Here is a 20,048-nt window from a genome sequence, read left to right as displayed (position 1 = left end):
CTTACAGAGGAAGAAACTGAAATTCAGCAAAATTAAGTGGTTTTTAACCCACATCTTCCTGACTTTGAATAGAGCAGTGTAGTAAGACAGCCACTGTCTTGATTTAAAAAATAAAAACAAAGTGACATGTAGCACTAATTTTGAAATAAAAAAACGAGAAAAAAACACACAAATTTTATATGTAATATATGATTATAAATGTTTATATGTCTAAAGACATATAAATAAGAAAATAAGCTACTATCCTATTATCTTTGATTACTTTAGTCAGTGTGGTTGAAAATTAAAGAGAATTTTACCTGTCTCGGAACACTGCACCTAGCTGGTGGAGGACTAATACCCAATTGATGAAAAGTATTTAGACCGAAAGTATATACACCTCCTTCCTCAGTTAAAACAATAGTATGATCCTTAGCAGCTGCCACTTGGGAGCAGTTATGACCAATTAGTCCTTCTACCAGTCTAGGGACCTAAAATATAAAGGATTATTAAATTTATTATCACATTTATTCTAAGGCAAAAACGAAATAACTCTAGATGCTACAGACCAAAAGAAAATCCATGAATTGGTTATTTTTCCACAAAGTAAATGGTCCCTTTCCTTAAGGAAGATGACAGTTTATAAAAGAATGGGTGCATGTTTCTTTAAAACAAAATTGCCAGCTACTTAAATGAAATAACACAACCAATATTTACTACTCATTTAGTATGAATCTAGTATTTTCTGTTTTAGTTATTTTACTAACAACAAAAGGAGATCTCTGCCCAAAATGTTCAGTGTTGTATGAAAATAATAGTATATCACATAACTCTATAAGTGTCTTTTTAAGCACAGTCATCAGTCAGAGCTCAAAAAATACTGACTTATTATTGACCTTGGACAAGCAATCCCATAAAAACCTTGACTGAAGAAAATATAAGTAGAAATACTATAAACCCTGTACCCTGGAAATTAAAATTTCCAATTAATCAACCCTCTAAAATTGAACAAATTATGTATTAAAATTGCTTAAACACTGTAAATATGGATAGTTTCTTTTTATGTCAGCTTTACTTCCACTTCATAACATCTTTTGTAACGGCAAATATGCCAAATGAAAAGCTTTTTCAGATGACTTTTAAAGAGAAAAGTTTTTAAAAATATATAGATTTTATGCAAATCCAATAACAGCCTCACTGACATGAAATCAGGTATCAAAAGAAAATGAGTTTTATAAGGAAACCATGCCCTAAATTCTTAAACCACAACCCTTTACAAAGAAATTTAATACTGTAAAATAAAACCATATTTAACTGGAATATTTAGGGATTAGTATAATCTTTTAACTGTGAGTTAAACCAAAACTTATTGTTGTTTCAAATTCTTGCTGATTATTTGATGAGTAATAAGTACATAAATGATAATATACATAATTTTCTTTGATGAAAAAGGATTTGAATGCATGATCTTAGACTGTAGTTAATTTGTTTTAGTATATTTCTCATATTATTTATATACACTATGGCATTTTTTTAAACAAGAAAACCCAAGTGCAAATATACTGAAAATTAAAATTCCAGTTAATTAAAACCTTATAAAAGTGAATAAATTATGTGTTAAAATTGCTTTTCAAAATACCAGGCACGTTTGTTCATCTCCATGGCCTAAGCGTCCTCCTTGACCATGACCACAGGTGTAAACTTGCCCTTTCTGAGACAGAAAAACTGAATGAAAGGTACAAAGTACCACCTAGGAGGGATAAAAGAATTTTATTAAAGATCATACACATATATACACACAAAAATATACTTCCTAGTTATAATTACATTCAAATTAAAAAATATTAAAGAAAAGATAAGGAACTAGATAGATACTAGCTTACAAGAGACTAAGTGAAGTGAACTTAAAATCCTCAATCAACAAAGTTATAATAAGCAGTGACTTACTATATGCTAGGCACTGGACATACAAAAAAAAAAAAAAAGTAGATAGTACCTCCCCCCACAGAACTTAATTATAAGGGAAACTTCTATAAAGGAAAACAATGCATATACATATAAATACATACAGAAGCTGAGGGGATCATGAAAAGCTTCCAGTACAAAGTGAAACAAGCTAAGCTTTGAAAGAAGCTATGGGATTCTAAATAAGGTAGCAGTAAGCAAGGAGCATATTCCAGGCTTTGGGGACCATCTATTCAAAGACACAGTGCTTAGCATATATTATGTTTATTAATAAATGCTTTTTCATTCCTTCATGCATGAGATAAGCTACAGTTCAAGAAAAACAAATGAAAGTTAAGAAGTACAATATATAATCAGTTTTGAAAAGCAGATTGAAAACGACAGTGAAAAGTTTAAAAGAAGTCCATAAGAAGAGTTACTGCCTATTGGCAATAAAAGGACATTGGTATTTTTTCAACAGAGGAATAACACTATCAGGTTATTTTTTAGAAATATGATATTGGCAGTTATAACCAATAAGCTATGATTCTAGTGAGGGGAAAGACTTGAGACACAGGGAGACCAATAAGGAAGTAATTGCAGTAGTTTAAGTGAATATAATATCTGCATTAAGATGGAGGCCATGCAAAAGGAAGGAAAGGGACATATTTAAGAAATGGTATTGATAATGATTAGATGTGGTAGGTGAGAGAGAATCAGACATTGAAGGGCATGAACTATATCATCTGACTACTCTGGAACCAAACTTTTCCGAATATTAAAACAGTACTGAAAAGCTAGACAATGAAGAACTATGTGAGCTTAGTCTATAATTCTCAGATCAAACGTTGACACCCCAAGTGGCCTGTTCCCTACCAAAATAAACTAGATTAGTCCTTAAACAAAATACTTAAAGAATCTATCTATATAACGAACATTTGTGTATTTATCATCTTGTAAAAAAGTAACACATGTTGACATGGCTACACAAAGAGAAAGATACAGCCTAACAAAAGTTCTAGATATATGTTTTTAGGAGGAAAAGAATAATAATCCCTATGAAATCTGAAAAAATATATATATGTAAAACATTAAGAATAGAAGTACCTTTCTTTTGTTCTTTGTATTGCTGCTGCTTTAAGTTTTGAAAAGGGTAATTTTATTTTTTATTTCTCCCCGACCCACTTCATTCTGTTTGTGATTTTCTATGAAAGTTGAAAAATTCCATTGTTTTCTGGCTAACCAAGAATTCCATTCTCAAAACATTTTCATTTGATCCGTTCATCTCCAGTTATTATTATCCCATATTTCTCCTCCCTTTAGTGATTAAATTCCTTAAAAGAAGTGATTTACTATCTGTCTCTGATTTCTTTCCTCTCACTTTCTTTTTAACTCTCTACAATCTGTTTTTTTTTTTTTTACTTCATCATTCTTCAAACCAAAACTGCTCTATCTAAAGTTATCAATATCTCTTAATTGCAAAATCTTACAGCCTTTTCTCAATTATCATCCTTTTGGATATCTCTGCAGCCTTTGTCAATTACTATTTTTTCTTGATATTCTCATCTCCAGAATTCCAGAACTCTAATGAGTTCTTTTCCTCCCTGACTGTTCCTTCTTATTCTTCTTTGCTTACTCTTCATCCAGATCATACCTCCTAAAAAGGGTGTTTCCCAGGTTTCTCGGCTAAGACCTCTTCTCCCTCTATACAATATCATTTGGTGATCTTACCAGCTTATATGTATTCAACTGTCACCTCTATGCTGATGATTCTCAAATTTACTTAGCTAGCCCTAATTTCTTTCTTAACCTCCAGATTCCCATTTCCAATTGCCCATTAGACATCATCTGAAACTGGATGTCTTAGAGACAATTTAAACTCAAAACTGAACTCATTTCTTTTCCCCTGGAATTCTCCCTCTCCTATACATACCCTTTAAAAGGGTACTGCCATCAACCATAACCCAGGTTCAGAACTAAGTGTATTCTGGATTACCCAGTCTTTCTCATTGCCCATATTCAATCCAGATTTTTTTTTTAAAACAAGTCTCTAATATACCTCCTCTCCCCTGACACAGCCACCTCCCTGATACAGGTCTAAGCTTATCACCTCACATCTGCACTACTGTACTAGCTTTTAATTTGTCTCCCTAACTCAAGACTCTCCCCATTCCAGTTCTTCCTCCAGTTAGCTATTGAAAGCAGTCTTCCTAAAGTACAAATCTAACCATGTTATCTTCCCTTTCTCTTTGCCCCTCAACAAACTCCAGTAGCTCCCTATCATCTCTAAGACCAAATATAATATTCAGTCCTTCATAACCTAGCATTCTCCTTACCTTTTCAATTTTCTTCCTTCTGATTCACCTCCAAATACTCTATAAGCCAGTGACAGAGGCCTCCTTGCTATTCCTCAAACACCACATTCTGTTTTCTAACTGAGAATTTTCCCTGTCTTCCAGCCTAGAACTCTATCCTTTCTCATCTCCACCTCTTGCTTTCCTTCAAGGATCAGTTAATGCAATAGCTTCAAAACCTCAATAATTAATTTGTCTAAATAAAAGGAAATATAATCAAGTTCATGATAGAAAAGAATAAGGATTAATTTTGTCATGAAAACATATTTCTTAGCTGTTAAACATTAATTTAAATAAAATCCTAAATTATCAGATAGCTATTGTTATTTAAGATTCTAAAAGTATTAAATGTTATACTACAAATACCTGTTTGATATAAATTCCAGTTCTGGAGAAGAGATCTACCAGTTCAGGATGATGCTTACTATTTTGGCTTCCATGACCCAAAGTAAAATTTATATTATTTCCCCAAGTATAGACATCTGTAGGATCTAAGATGAAAATAAATATTCATTTTATTTTATTTTTTAAATAAAAGCTTACTTTTGTTAACATCGATAATTATAAGCATATTTAAGTTTACTAAATTATGTATAACAAAACAAAAAATGGAGACTACAATCATGTTTATAACAATGCTTTCAAGTTACTTGAATTTTGAAACTATTGAGATAATCCCTGATAGTTTTCCAAACAGAAAAATCTTAAATCAGTCAATGTGGAATTTAATACTGGTTACTAAGAGAAATCCTCACTTTCAATAGGGTTGGTTGATTGGTTGTTTTTTAGTAAATGATAGAAAACATTAATATTACATCTAGGTTTTTGATACAAATTTTTAGTTTCAATTTGAGGGGTTAACCAAATCTTATGATAGAATTATCAATTTCAATTGTAGAGCTTAAAGTTTGCATCATAGATGATATGGTAATAGTACCCATAATAATGAAAATATTTTAGCTACTAAAGTAATTATAGCTCAGTGCTAGAGGCAGTGGGTAAAATGGGCAAAGTGGTATCCTTGTTTTCATTCTTTTTTTGGGCAGCTTTCATTAAATTCCTTCTCTGTTTATCAAATGAAAAGCAGTTTCCTTTGCCCCTCAATCATTCTCAAAGCAAGAAAAAAAAATTAGACTGGTATTATGTCAAATTAGTAGGTGGAGTCAGTCATGTTCATTCTTTCTCTACCTTCTTATCTTTATGCTAAACTATTTATTGAGTACACATTCAATTGTCACTTTTCCCCCAAGACTAGATCCCAGTTTCTTAATCCTCCTGTTTCCCGGTCCCTCTCCCTTCTCCCTCCTTCCCTCCCCCTCCCCCTGTCTAAATTTATGTCTTAAAGGTAGCAAATGAAGAATGGAACAATTTAAATACACATTTTCTTGAGCATATCGCTAGGATCCCCCAATAATATACTTGTATGCATCTCAATTTCCTCATCTAAAAAATGAGTCAACTGAATAAACTTTCAGGTCTCTTCCAGCTCTATATCTATAAAATTATGAAAAATGTGTGTTCATAAAAATATCTTACCGGTATTCTTGAATACTACATGGGATGGTCTGTCCTTCATTACAAGATCCAAAGCTGATAAACCTTCTTTATCCTGGATATACAAACTAACACCATGCTAAAGGAAGCAAAAATCTTATATCAGGAGTTTGCCTATAATTCAGTATTTTATTCCTTACATAATAAGAAAGCAGAAAAGCAATCTTGTCCATAAAATACAGATTAAAATAGTGATTCTTTACTTTATAGATTTAAATAACATTCATAGCACCTAAGAAAAATTAAAATAACCATTATCAGTTCTATTAAATTGAATACTAATTTTATTCAGTGTCTACTATGTGCAAGAAACTGGCTCACATAACAAAAAAATCATGGTAGCCCATGATCTCAATGATTAAGATTCAATTAATTATTCCAAATTTAATACATTTTTAACAAGCCAAAAACAAAACAAAACAAAACAAAACAAAACAAACCCTAAATTCAAGAAAAACTAAATTGCAGAAATTTTTATATAAGATATAGCAGTTCAAACTGGGCATAATATGCAACAATCTTATCTGGATCATAGTCAAAAAACTAAAAAGTAAGCAAAAAAGGATTCTGATCAGTCAGAACAGATGTGATAAAGTCCATTCCCTAAAATATCTGCACTTTACTCAAGGAAAAGTCCATCAATCTCTCACATCTGGAGGCTTCAAGAAACTTCAGGGACTTGATGCTAAAACAACAAGGAGCTCTGATTTACTCAGTGAGTACTCTTACCACAAATGCACTTTTTAAAAATTAGAAGATTCTTTAAGAATTGATGAGTCTGTAACTTAATTACCAACAATCAACCTGGGGCAGAGTTAACTCATGAGTTAGCTAAGCTATTCCTTTCCAATAGGCATTCTATATCACTAGGTGTGACTGGACTTTTTTTTTAGCATGGTAGGAGCTGCCAGAATTTCTTTTCAGAAAGTCCAGTCTTCAAGACACTGAAGTAACCTCCCTGATACAATGAGGCAGAAAAGTAAGATTTTAATGAAGATAATTAGCAGCTATTTATTCTTAATATATAGATCTTAACAAGGATAAAGGGTTGCCTAATTTTTTAAATTACCAAAAATAAGAATAAATCAGGATATTGTGGGGGGGAAACTGTTCTAGGAAAGCAAGCAGAAAATAAGAAACTACAGGAGACACTGAAGATATAAAAAAGATTAAACACAATATAAAGCAGCAGTGACCAAAACCATTTGGTATTGGCTAAGAAATAGACTATATTGATCAGTGAAATAGGTTAAGTTCAAAAGACAAAACACCTAATAAATTTAATAATCTAAAACCCAAACCCAAAGACCCCAGATTTTGGGATAAGAACTCAATGTTTGACAAAAATTGCTGGGAAAATTGGAAATTAGTATGGCAGAAACTAGACACTGACCCACACTTAACACCAAGATAAGGTCAAAATGAGTTCATGATCTAGGCATAAAGAATGAGATTATAAATAAATTAGAAGACCATAGGATAGTTTACCTCTCAGACATGTGGAAGAGGAAGGAATTTATGACCAAAGAAGAACTAGAGATCATTATTGATCACAAAATATAAAATTTTGATTATATCAAATTAAAAAGGTTTTGTGCAAACAAAACTAATGCAGACAAGATTAGAAGGGAAACAATAAACTGGGAAAACATTTTTACAGTCAAAGGTTCTGATAAAGGCCTCATTTCCAAAATATATAGAGAACTGACTCTAATTTATAAAAAATCAAGCCATTCTCCAATTGATAAATGGTCAAAAGATATGAACAGACAATTCTCAGATGAAGAAATTGAAACTATTTCTAGCCATATGAAAAGATACTCCAATCAAAGAAATGCAAATTAAGATGACTAAGATATCACTACACACCTATCAGATTGGCTAGAATGACAGGGAAAGATAATGCAGAATGTTGGAGGGGATGTGGGAAAACTGGGACACTGATACATTGTTGGTGGAATTGTGAATATATCCAGCCATTCTGGAGAACGATTTGGAACTATGCTCAAAAAGTTACTACTGGGCTTATATTTCAAAGAGATTGTAAAGAAGGCCAAGGAATCTGTATGTGCAAGAATGTTTGTGACAGCCCTCTTTGTAGTGGCCAGAAAATGGAACTGAGTAGATGCCCATCAATTGGAGAATAGCTAAATAAATTGTGGTATATGAATATTATGCAATATTATTGTTCTATAAGAAATGACCAACAGGATGATTTCAGAAAGGCCTGGAGAGACTTACATGAACTGATGCTGAGTGAAATGAGCAGGACCAGAAGATCATTATATACTTCAACAACAATACTTTATGATGATCAATTCTGATGGACGTGGCCCTCTTCAACAATGAGATGAACCAAATCAGTTCCAATAGAGCAGTAATGAACTGAACCAGGTACACCCAGCGAAAGAACTCTGGGAGATGACTATGAACCACTACATAGAATTCCAATCCCTCTATTTTTGTCTGCCTGCATTTTTTACATCCTTCACAGGCTAATTGTACACTATTTCAAAGCCCAATTCATTTTGTACAGCAAAATAGCTGTTTGGACATGTATACATATATTGGTCAATCTGACATCTGGGGGAAGGGGTGGGGAGGAAGGAGGGGAAAAGTTGGAACAAAAGGTTTTTTAATTGTCAATGCTGAAAAATTACCTATGCATATATCTTGTAAATAAAAAGCTATAATAATAATAAAAAATCAAACATTAGAATTCATAAAGTATAGCAATATAGGTCAACTAGTTTAGGTACAAAAAAGCTTTTTATATCCCAATAAAAGTATAACTGTAATACAAGACAGTACAATAATCAGTGTTAATGATAGCAACCCTCAGTCTTCATATAAAGAGTGGTTATGCACACTACCTCCACAACAGAAACATAAGAAATAAGATGGGACACATTTTTATTTATGCTCTTTCAAACCGAACAAATTATACTGAAAAAATGTGTGTATGAGGCCAGTTCCAACGATCTTGTGATGAAGAAAACCATTTGCACCCAGAGAGAGGACTGTGGGAACTGAGAGTGGATCACAACAAAGTATTTTCACTTTTTTATTGCTGTTGGCTTGCGTCAACTTTGCTATGAGAGAGAGAGAGAGAGACAGTGAGTGTGTGTGTGTGTGTGTGTGTGTGTGTGTGTGTGTGTGTGTGTGTGGCAAGCAATGGATATACAAACCAAAAAAAAATGAAAAAGGGCACAAGAAGAACCAAAAAATAAGGAAAAATTTTGTTAAGAGTAAAGGAAAAATCCAAAAAACAACTCTAAGACAGTGATGTCAAATTCTAATATAAATGAATCCCTGAGAGCCACATATTGACCAAAAATTAGCATTATCCATATTGCATTATATTTTTATTTTATTTGGTTATTCATTGAGAGGGGAGAGTGAAAGAACCAAGGCAAATGGGGTTAAGTGATTTGCCCAGGGTCAGCTAATAAATCATGTGTTAGCTAGTAAGTCATGTGTCAGTGACTTACATTGAACTCAGATTCTCCTGATTCCAAAGTCAGTGTTCTATACACTGGGCCATCTAGCTGCACTGCCCTCCCCACCCCCAATTACATGATTGATCTGAGGAAAAGCCTGCACTGTAAACTTTATGAGCCCAAGTCTTGAGTTTGACTCCTTACTGTAAAAAAAAATTTGAAGAAATGCCATGGAAAATAGGATTGGGGAAGGCTTTCAGAGAGGCTTCACGAATAATGGTCATATTATTTCCTTTAAGAAAAAGAATTTCTATAGCAAGGATAATAAGAATGTGCATTCCCGGTATGGGTAGTAGTTTATATATATATTAATAGCAAAGTTGGCAAAATAACTGAGGAACACCTAAGAGTCTATTTTAGCTGAAAACAAAGACTTCATAAAAGAATTAATATAAAATAAGATTAAGGGGCAGCTAGGTAGCGCAGCAGATAGAGCCCCAGTCCTGAATTCAGGAGGACCTGAGTTTTAATCTAGCCTCAGACACTTAACACTTCCTAGCTGTGTGATCCTAGGCAAGTCACTTAATCCCAATCAATTCAACAAATAAATAAATAAGATTAAAAAGGAGAAGAATTTCAAATGCCCCATAAAGTTTGTACTCCTTACAATAGGGGAAATATAACAAAGAGTCTGGTAAAGGTAAAAGGAAATAACTGCAGGTTTTTGACATGGGTCTGGGAGAGTAAGCAACAAGCACAGGTAAGCCTAGTAAAAGATTACAAGAGATGAGAAGTGATAAAGGCTTAAATCGGTGCCATGTCAGTTTAAGCAGAGAAGAGGATGACCAAACATAATGTGGAGGAAAAACTGACAAAACTTGGCAACACAAACCTGAAAAGTGAGAGAAGTTACTTTGGAAGAACTGAAGGAAAAGGACTAAAACAATCAAGATTTTGAAAAAAGGAAAGAAAGAGTATAATAAGAATTTTAGATTTAAGTTGAGTTTTTTTAAAAGAAAAAATTTTGACAATAAAATATAACAGATGGGTAAATTCAAGGAAAAGTCAAAAATGACTCAGATTTTTGAGGCTGGGTGGCAAGGGTATTGACAAACAGAATTAGGAAAGGTGGGAAGAGGGGCAGTTTTAAGAGGCTGTGGAGAGTGTAGGAGTAAAGATGAGTTTTCCTTTTGATATGTTAAGTTATGAGACAGCCAAGTGGAAATATCCTACAGGCCACCTAATGTTCAGTCACCTTTTTCTATAATATTTTTTCAAATAATCATACAAAAATCTCTTACGTTGTAAATTTCAATAAAATAATTTCAAGGTTAAAAAGAATTTAAGTTATTGTGTATTATACATATGTGTATGTGTGTGTATATATATACATATTTTTACATGTTTATAAACACACACATACAATAATCATACAGGCAAGTCTCTCATTTAAAACACTGTTCTGAAAGTTGGTTCGTAAAAAAGTACAGGATGATGGTAATTTTCCAATAAATAACATTTTCTATTTTCGTTTTTTTAAACTTTAATAATGGAATCATTATCATTAATTGCCTAGAAACTTTACCTTTTTAAAGTAGAAGAATGGAAAATTTTTATTATATTGACAAAGATATTGTCATGGTGAGTCATATTCCACCAGGACCAACTTTTTGGCTGAAACTGTCACCTGAAGAAAGATCTGCTGAAACCAGAGTAAGAAATTTCTCTGATTTTTATCTCTTTGTACAAAATAATATTTCCTGAAAACCAACTTGGAACTGATAGTGTAAGAATTTCTCAACACCTAATTATAATTAAAAATTTCTGATTTTAAAACCAGTCAAGCCTAAACTTAAGCCTATTCTAATATTCCTTAAACCAATTAAATAATATATTTTTTTAATTTGAGAGGCAACTTTTACTGATATCTTAGCTACATTTTCAAGCTATAAAGTACCACATTAGTAGTACTATAGTCTCTAACCACTTAATTTTTATATGGAAAATTTACCCCCAAATATCTCAATTACTATCAGTTACCTACTCACCAACTCACATAAGTGAATTAATTCCTTACCCTCTACTTCTCTATCAAAAATCTTTCCAAATAGGAAAAAAATCTAGCAGTAGGCATATATCTCAACATGGAAGCAAAACAATTAATCTTAGTTTTTTCCCTTCTTGGAAGAGAATTCTCCTTTTCATGGTTTGGAGAGTCTAAACTACCAAACTAAGAAACAATTTCACTTATAAAATTTCATGATTATAAGAATGCTAATACTTACCTCATAGAGTTTTAACTTTGGGGTGCTATAAAAATGTGACTTTTCAAGATATATGACTTTTTGCTACCAACTTGGTGTTCATTGTTAAATGGCAGAATTTTATTTCTGAACATTTCCACTGCTTTATTGTTAAATCCAATAACATTGGTTTTAAAACTTAAAAACTATCTTAGTTTCAATTATCTTTTAGAAATAAATATCAACAATTGATATTATAAAAATATGATCTAGTTAAATATATATGTGCAATATTTTATAATTGGTCTTGTTTATGTAACCAATGATCTATAAATAAAACTACTTAAAATATTAGTACTTTAATGGAAATGTAATTATCAAGATATGTAAATACACAAGCACTTTTAAAAATAATTCTAATACTAAAAATTAGAGCACTAACCTTCAAAAGTGACCAAACACAATCAATATGTCCATAAAAAATACTTCTATGCAACGCTGTCCATCCCGACTCCTTGTCTTTCACCAACAGATCCACTCCTTTTGTTTCTGCAAGCCAATCCAACACTCCTTTCTTTCCACATGATGAAACAAGGTGAAGAACATTCCTTCCAAAGGCATCCTTGATAGTTGCAGCATTGTAACAGTAAGTAGAGAGAAAGGCCTTAATCTGGCCTTCATTTCCCCTTGTTACTACAGAAAGGATATCTAAAGCATGCTTCAGGGATCGACATTTTAAAGTACAGTCAGGCATTGAAGAACTCATCCTACTCTTTTTCACACTGTTTAAAACTAGTTTTATTTTGTGTGTATGTGTGTGTGTTTTTTAATTGAAAAATGAGAGCCAAAGCACCAATATGCTTTTTAGGCTGCACTATGCTGAGGATAGATGGTATTCCTAGAATTCAAATTCATTTCCCCAGAACAATAATACAAAACTATGAATCTTAGTGCAATTTATTTTGGCACTTAAAAAAAATAAGTACAAATATCTATAAAGTTTATATCAAATACATATTATCAAAATAAAAAACTCTCCACTGTTCATAAATTATTCCAGGAGTCAAGCACCAAGAAAGAGTGGGGAGGGGAAATCCCCCTCCACACTGCCTAAAATCCTTTCAAATATCCATAATTGCGAGGGAGACCTGTAAGAGAATAGGAAAATACTATTACATTTATTATATTATCAATAAAAGAAGTATTGTTAAACATAATAAAATTATCAGCCTCAAGTTAATAGTTTCAAAGAAAAGTACAGTATTATTTTCTTTAATGTGCTTCCAGGAAACAGACCAGAAATACATATCACAGTATTTGTGAAATCATTTCCTATACTCATTAAAAAAAGAATAATTTTCATTTCCCCCAAACAGTTAAAAATGAGAAAATCACTTAAGAATTTCTCCTTTTCAAACACTAAAATATACACCGGGAATAATGAACCAGGCAGTATGCTAGACATCAGAATTTCTACAATCAAGCATGTATGTATGACCTTAGGCAAGTCACTTGTCTTTTTGGGAGTTTCAATTTCCTAATCTTCAAATAATAGATGGACAATGATTCATAAGATTTATTAGGGTTCCTCTCTTCCTTTAGAATACAACTCAGATAACATCTTTTCTGATTTTCAATCTTTGCTGATTTCCCCTAATAGTTGTGATAATTATATATTATTGTAATATTTGACATATCAAAATGTCCTTCCTTCCCCAGTATCTTATATGTATGTATTTGCATTTATTAACTTTATGTGTATTTTATGTATATATTATATATACATACACACAGATGTCTGCTATATCTTTACACTTATATCACCACATACATATACACACGCTTTTTCCATTAGAAGATAAATTCATTATAAATAGAAATCATTTCATTTTTTTTATGAAACGTGGTTTTACTTTTTTCCTAATCTTTCAAGATTTTTATTTAAAGTTTTGAGTTCTAAATTCTACCCCTTTTCCTTTGCTCCCCCTTTACATCCAAGATGATAAGCAATTAAATATAGGTCATACATGTGCAATTCCGTAAAACATTGCCACATTGGTCATTTTGTATAAAACAACTCAAAAGAAAAAATGAAAGAAAAAAAGTGAAAAATATTGTGCTTCAGTATGTAATCAATATCAATTCCTTCTCTGAAGGTGGATAATATTTGTCATCATTAGTCTTAGATCACTGCATTGCTAAAAATAGCTGTCATTCATAATTCATCTAACAAAACTGCTGTTACAGTGTACAATGTTCTCCTGGCTCTGCTTACATCACTTTGCACCAATTCATGCCAGTCTTTCCAGGTTTTTCTGAGCCCATTCTGTTTATCATTTCTTATAGCACATTCATATAGCACAACTTGTTCAGCCATTCTCCAATTCACAGATATCCCTTAAATTTCCAATTTGAAAACATCACAAAAAGTGCTGCTATATATTTTTGTTCAAATTAGTCCTTTTATCTTTTTTGGGCGGGGGGGGGAGGGGGAGGACGGAGGTAAGGATGGGAGATGTCTTTGGGATACAGATCCAACAGTGGAATTGATGGATTAAAGGGTATTAAATGTTATGGTCATTTGGACAGAGTTCCAAATTGACCTCCAGAAGGTTGGATCAGTTCACAATTCCACAACTGTGCATTTGTGTCCCAGTTTTTCCCATGTCCCCTCCAATATTTAACATTTTCCCTATTTTGTCATATCAGTCACTCCTATAGGTATGAAGTAGTAGCTCAGTTGTTTTAATTTGCATATCTCTGATCACTAGTGATTTAAAACATTTATTTTTATATGATAGCTTTATTTGTATGAAAACTATTCATATTCTTTGACCACTTATCAAGTATGAAATGACTTGCATTTGCTTCTCTTAATTTGCTTATGGTATCACCCTTAATGTGTAAAATTAATGTGTATTTTGACCTTATCTTGGTTTAAGGTGTCAGATGTTGGTATAACCTTAATGAAGTACAAAGTGAATTGTACTTAAGTGGGGGTACACTTTAGCTGTACAAAGTCACCAGTCTTGCTTTCTCCTCCAGAACTTTTAGGGTCCAGTGGCAAGATATAGATTGGAACTGGAGATGGCTATTAGTAGGGCAGTTGATTCTTGGCTGCAATCCTAACTCCTCCAGCCTTCCAGTTTATCAATATTCCAAGCCCTCAGGGTTCTATAATGTGGAAGCTACCAATTCCTGCCAAACTCTGATTGTAAGATTGTAGAGTCTTTTTGACTGCTTGCAGTATTTTTTCCTTGATCTATGAGCTCTGAAATTTGGCTTTGATGTTCCCAGGAATTTTCATTGGGGGATCCCTTTCAGGCAGCTATCAGCAGATACTTTCAATTTCTATTCTGTTTTATACTTCTAATATAAAAAATGTCTTTCAAGAAATTACCAAAACTAAATGGTGTGCAGGCTTTTTGGTATATTTTTTGAGTCACAGCTTTTAGTCCAATAATTCCTATATTATCTCTTCTTGTCAATTCTTTTTCCAATGAGAAATTTCACATTTCCTTTCATTCTTTGTTTTGTTTTTACTTTTATCTTTATCTTGATGTGTCATTGTTTTTAGTTTCCACTTATCAATTCTCATTTTTAAGAAACTGTTTTCTTCAGTAGTTTTCATACTCCTTTTCAATTTGGCCTATTTTTTAGGGAACTTATTTTCCTCAGAAAATTTTTGTATATCTTTTCCTATGCTTTGGCTCTTTTTTCATGATTCTCTTGCATTACTCTCATTTTTTTTTTCTCAATTCTTCTATTTCTCTAATTTGCTTTTTAAAATATTTTTAAAGCCCATCTAGGAATTCTTTTTTGGGCCTGAGCCAAAATTTTATTTTTTTTCTTTGAGGTTTCAACATGTAATCTTTCAGATGCTATTGTCTTCTTCTAAATTTATGCCTTTATCCTTCCTATCAGTACAGTAACTTTCTATACTCAAGTTGTTTTTTGTTTTGTTTTTGCTCATTTTTCTACCTTTTTTTTTGACTTGTATTTTTATGTGAGAACTGAACTCTGATTTGGTACTATCCAAAGCTTTTTGTGCTCAGGGTTTTACTGCTGGTTTTCATTGAGGTTTCAGGACCTAGTTGCTTACTTTCTCGGGAAAAGCAGCTTTCTTTTTTGCTTGTACTAGAGTGGGAATCTCCCTGTTGGCATCCCCTGGGTGTAGGCCTTAGCTGCCAGCCTGTTCAAAGGGTGGGGCCTTGTGGCTGGATTGTTATAGTAACAATCTTTCTGGTAGCTGACCCTGGAGGAGGGATCTTGTTGCTGGTTGGGCCCAGGGGGTGAAGCCTTGCTGCCCAGTTACTATGAAAACAGAGTCTCTTTGCTGGCTAACTGAGGAGCAATTTTGATACTGTGCAGCCAGAAGTGTGAGGCCCTGTTGCTGGGTTGCTAATGTAAACACAGGATCTCTCTGTTGGTAGGTCCAGAGAGGGGCTTCATTAATGGTCAGCAATGGTGTCAAGGCTTAGCTGATGGCTTGTACTAGAGGTGGGGTCACTTGCGTGAGACAGATTGTTCCCTTACCTATGGAGTTTTTGGTTTACAAGAGGGTGAGCCCCAAACTTGAAGCCTTGCTGAAGGCTCCCTACTCCCTATTCCAAGGCCACAGAAGCAGTGGTACAGCAGCAGCGACTACTGCTCTTTGAACCTCACATCCCAGTGAGACAGACCTTTCCCCCACCCATGCTGGGAATTTGCTTCCCTTGTGAATAAATTCTGTGGCAGTTTTTCAGTTGTTTGGAGGGGAATTTGGGAGGTTTCAGAGGGGTTCCTTTCTCACTTCTTTTAGCAATGGAAGTCCCATTTCATTCTTGATAAATACTTGCTAATTGATATGTTAGAAAGTCTCTGACTCCATAACTGTATAATTCCTGAAATTAGTATTTCTAATACTATAGGTATAACACATTAGTAAAGGTTCAGCTCAATTTTATTGTCTGGATACTGATCTACTTTTCCCACTGAAATCAAACTTTAAAGTTAGAATAAATAAAAAAAAAAAAAAAAAAAAAGTTGAAATGTTTTACATTTTTAACACAAGCACTTCTTTAAAAGTAACTAGAAAATAAACATGGTTTATTTCATTTTAGCTAAATTGTAAAATGTCATTTTTTTGCAATTTAAATGTGTTTTTAAAAAAATCTAACAAAATTGCTAACAAATCATTGCATTGTTATATTATTATATTAAAAACTAACAGGGCATATTTTCTTATTGCATTATATTCATAAGGTAATAAAAAATTAAATTGAAATACCATATAAGAGGATCAGAGAGGAATTAATACTTTTATATTAGTCCCAAACAATTATATTGGTTCCAAACTAAAGTTTAGAATTGTGTTTCCATGTCAATATTTTAATAAATTGATTTTCTTTTTTCAGTCCAAAATTCCTTCTGATCTTGGACAATTGATGCCAATGGTCATAATATTCTAGAGACATTCTTTTCTGTGTTTTCTGACTACTCTGCTGGTTAACCTAATCTCAAATAGTAGGTATTCCTCCTCAAGATACTATCATAGGCTCTCTGCTCTTCTTTCTTCACACACTGCTCAGTAAGTCTTAGTTTCCATAGATTTAACTATCATATCTGAAATCTATATATCCAGTTCTGGTATTTCTCCTGAGCTTCAGTCCTACAATTACCAACTTCCTATTATACATTTCAAACTATGTCCAAGAGTCACATTAAATTCAACTTGTCCAACAGTGAACTTATAATTTTTCTCCCGCAACTCTCCTCTTTTCTAAACAATCCTTATGTTCTGTTATCATCACCATTAGCATTATCCTTCACTCCTTACCCTACTACATATATCAATCAATAAGCAGTGACTAAACATCTACTTTATGCCAGGCACTGCATTTGAAATCAGCTGCCAAATCCTCCCAATACTTCTTCTGTTCAATCTCTGCTCTCCAGGCATCCAACTATCACCTTACTATTCAGGCCTTTATTATCTCTGACTTACATTATTGAAATAGCCTCCAATTTGCTAGCCCTCCCTAATCTAGGCCACCCTATATATTGCTGCCAAAATATTTTTCCTAAAAGTCTGATTTAATCATGTGACTACCCTACTCAGATCAATTCCAGTGGCATCCAATTGCTTCTAGGATCAAATCTAAACTTTAGTTTTTAAAAACTTACACAACTTAGCTTCGACTCACTTTTCCAGCCTCAATAAACATTTTTTGTACTCTCGAACTCAGCAATTGAGCCAAGACAGTTCCAGCTTCATACACTTAATAGCTGTATGACACTGTTAGTCACCTACTTTCTGTCTTAGCGTCAACTGGAAAAAGGGGATAACAGCATCTAAATCCCATGATTGTTGTGAGAACCAAATGAAATAATTCAGTTTTTAATAAATGGTTGTTCCTTTCCCTCCCTCCTCTCTTCTTCACACATGCCACTATCTCTCTTCTCCCTGCTTTAGCACTTGCTGTCCAACATGCTTGGAATATAGTCCCTTCCTTACCCTTTTTTACTGTCCCTTTCTTTCTTTAAAGATGCAGCTTAATGCTATATATTATATATAAACCATCTTTTTACGTGACATCTTTTCTGATTCTTTCAACTACTAGTACACTTTCACTTCCAAACTACCTAGTATTTAACTACTTTGTACAGTATTTTACATTCACTTCATATTTTTATACGTATCTGTAGTCTCCCTCTGCTTGATGGCAGAGATTTGAGTTATTCTTTGTACTTTATAACCAAAGTGCCTAACACAGAGCCTGCTACATAAAAGACACTTCATACCCGCTGAATCATTGAAAACTCATATTAATTTACAACTTTAGGCAAAAGCTAATTTTTTAAAGTTGAATCTTAAATTTGTGGTTTTGTCCATTTTTAAAATAATAATATATAATGAGAGCCAGAACTAAAGAACTCTACTACTTGCTACTTTTGTCACCTTAGGAAAATAATTTCTCTCCACCTTGACTAGATTATCTCTAGGATCTCTTATAGTTCAAAATTCTATTATCCTATGATCATATTTTTTTTTAATCTAAACAATAGCTTTCACTCTCAGCACTTTTCTAAGTTCTATGGTTAAGAAGCTCTTATATCTGGAGTAAGTTACTTACCAGGGATGATTCTAAGCCAGGTATATTTCACAAATAAATGCAGACCTCTAAGTAAAATTTCAAAACAAACAACTTTTGCAAACATCCACCTTTCCAAAGCAAATAAAAAAGTAAAATACTAATTTGATTTTACCAGGGTTAGGGGGGGAAAAAACCTCCAAAATGATAAAATGTTCACTTAATTTTTTTTACTACCTGTATTTAAAAAAAAAAATTCTCTAAAATATTTTACTACAGTTGTAAATTGATAAAAAATGTTTGTCAGTAATGTCCAAATATGATCTAATAATTAAAAAGCTGATTTATTAAATTAAATGACTCCAAAGTAATAAAAATCTGTTTTTTTCAAGCTAAGATCCTCTAGCACAGGAGTTGGAGAATATCTGACCTACAGGCCCTATAATGCCTATGAATTTATTTGCATAATAAATTACAAGTTGAAGAGCTGAAAGCTAAATAGAACAAACTTCTATTACTTGAGTTTTGTAAGTTGATAATTTTGTATGGCCCAAAACTGATGTAATAAATATCCAAATGGCTCTCAGCATTAAAAATAAAAAATAAAAATTTCCCCACCCCTATTCTCTAGCCCCTTCTTCCTTTAACTTTGTGCTCTTGTCAGTAAAAAAGCACAGTACAGTACAAACTACACTGAGCAGTGAGTCAGAGAAACAGGTTTTAAGTCATGACTGTAGCTTACTATCAATGTGACCTTGGGCAAATCACTTACCATCCATAAAATGAGCTTAGACTATAACAGAAAATCTTTAAATTCAGTTCCCAAGTAGTGTTTATATAAAGAGGGACAAACATAAATGTAAGAAATACAAACAATATATAAAACAACCATAAGGTAATTTCAGAGAGGGAAAACACTAAAAGAAGATTAGGGGGATAAGTAATAGTTGTTTCAAGGACTCAGGAAGGGGGTATAGCAATTAAGCAGCAACTTCAAGAGGATACAAGGGCTTCCAAAAGACAGAAATGACAAGAGCTAAAGGAGCTTGTACAAAGGAATGGAGAATACTAAGTTGGTCAATTTGATAAAAATAAAGAATGATATAAAATTACTTAGCCTGGAGTTCTCCAAATTTTTTGTGTCATGGATCCCTTTGGCACTTTGGTAAAGCCAATGAACCACTTCCAAAAATAAGTTTTTTTAATGCATAAAATATTTTAGATTAGATTGGAAAAAAATAGTGAAAATATATCATTTGTTTCCATCCAAATTCACAGACATCCTGAAATCTATCCATGGAACCTTTTGGAGTCAACAGATCACAGATTAAGAACTGATGGCCCAGAAGAATAGTATGAAACCATATTCTAAAGTATTCTAAATCTAAAATGGATTTTAAGTTTTTTCCTAGAACTGGAAATCACTAAAGTTCTTAAGCAGAGGAGTATCCTGGATAGATC

The 20,048-nt window shown here is 32.9% G+C and overlaps 1 protein-coding gene across 1 annotated transcript in view; it reads right to left on the bottom strand.

Annotated features, from left to right (window-relative positions):
- IBTK (inhibitor of Bruton tyrosine kinase) overlaps positions 1–20,048 on the bottom strand; it is an 87,807-nt gene that overhangs the window by 63,285 nt on the left and 4,474 nt on the right. Inside the window, 5 exon segments of the mRNA XM_074310439.1 lie at positions 300–470; positions 1,619–1,729; positions 4,644–4,768; positions 5,814–5,910; positions 11,957–12,662. Coding sequence (XP_074166540.1) covers positions 300–470; positions 1,619–1,729; positions 4,644–4,768; positions 5,814–5,910; positions 11,957–12,280 — 828 coding nt within the window. The 5' untranslated portion in view covers positions 12,281–12,662.

The sequence above is a fragment of the Sminthopsis crassicaudata genome, chromosome 4, assembly GCF_048593235.1.
Source record: "Sminthopsis crassicaudata isolate SCR6 chromosome 4, ASM4859323v1, whole genome shotgun sequence".
In the NCBI taxonomy this organism is placed as follows: Eukaryota; Metazoa; Chordata; class Mammalia; order Dasyuromorphia; family Dasyuridae; genus Sminthopsis; species Sminthopsis crassicaudata.
This window is presented reverse-complemented; position numbering and strand designations above follow the sequence as displayed.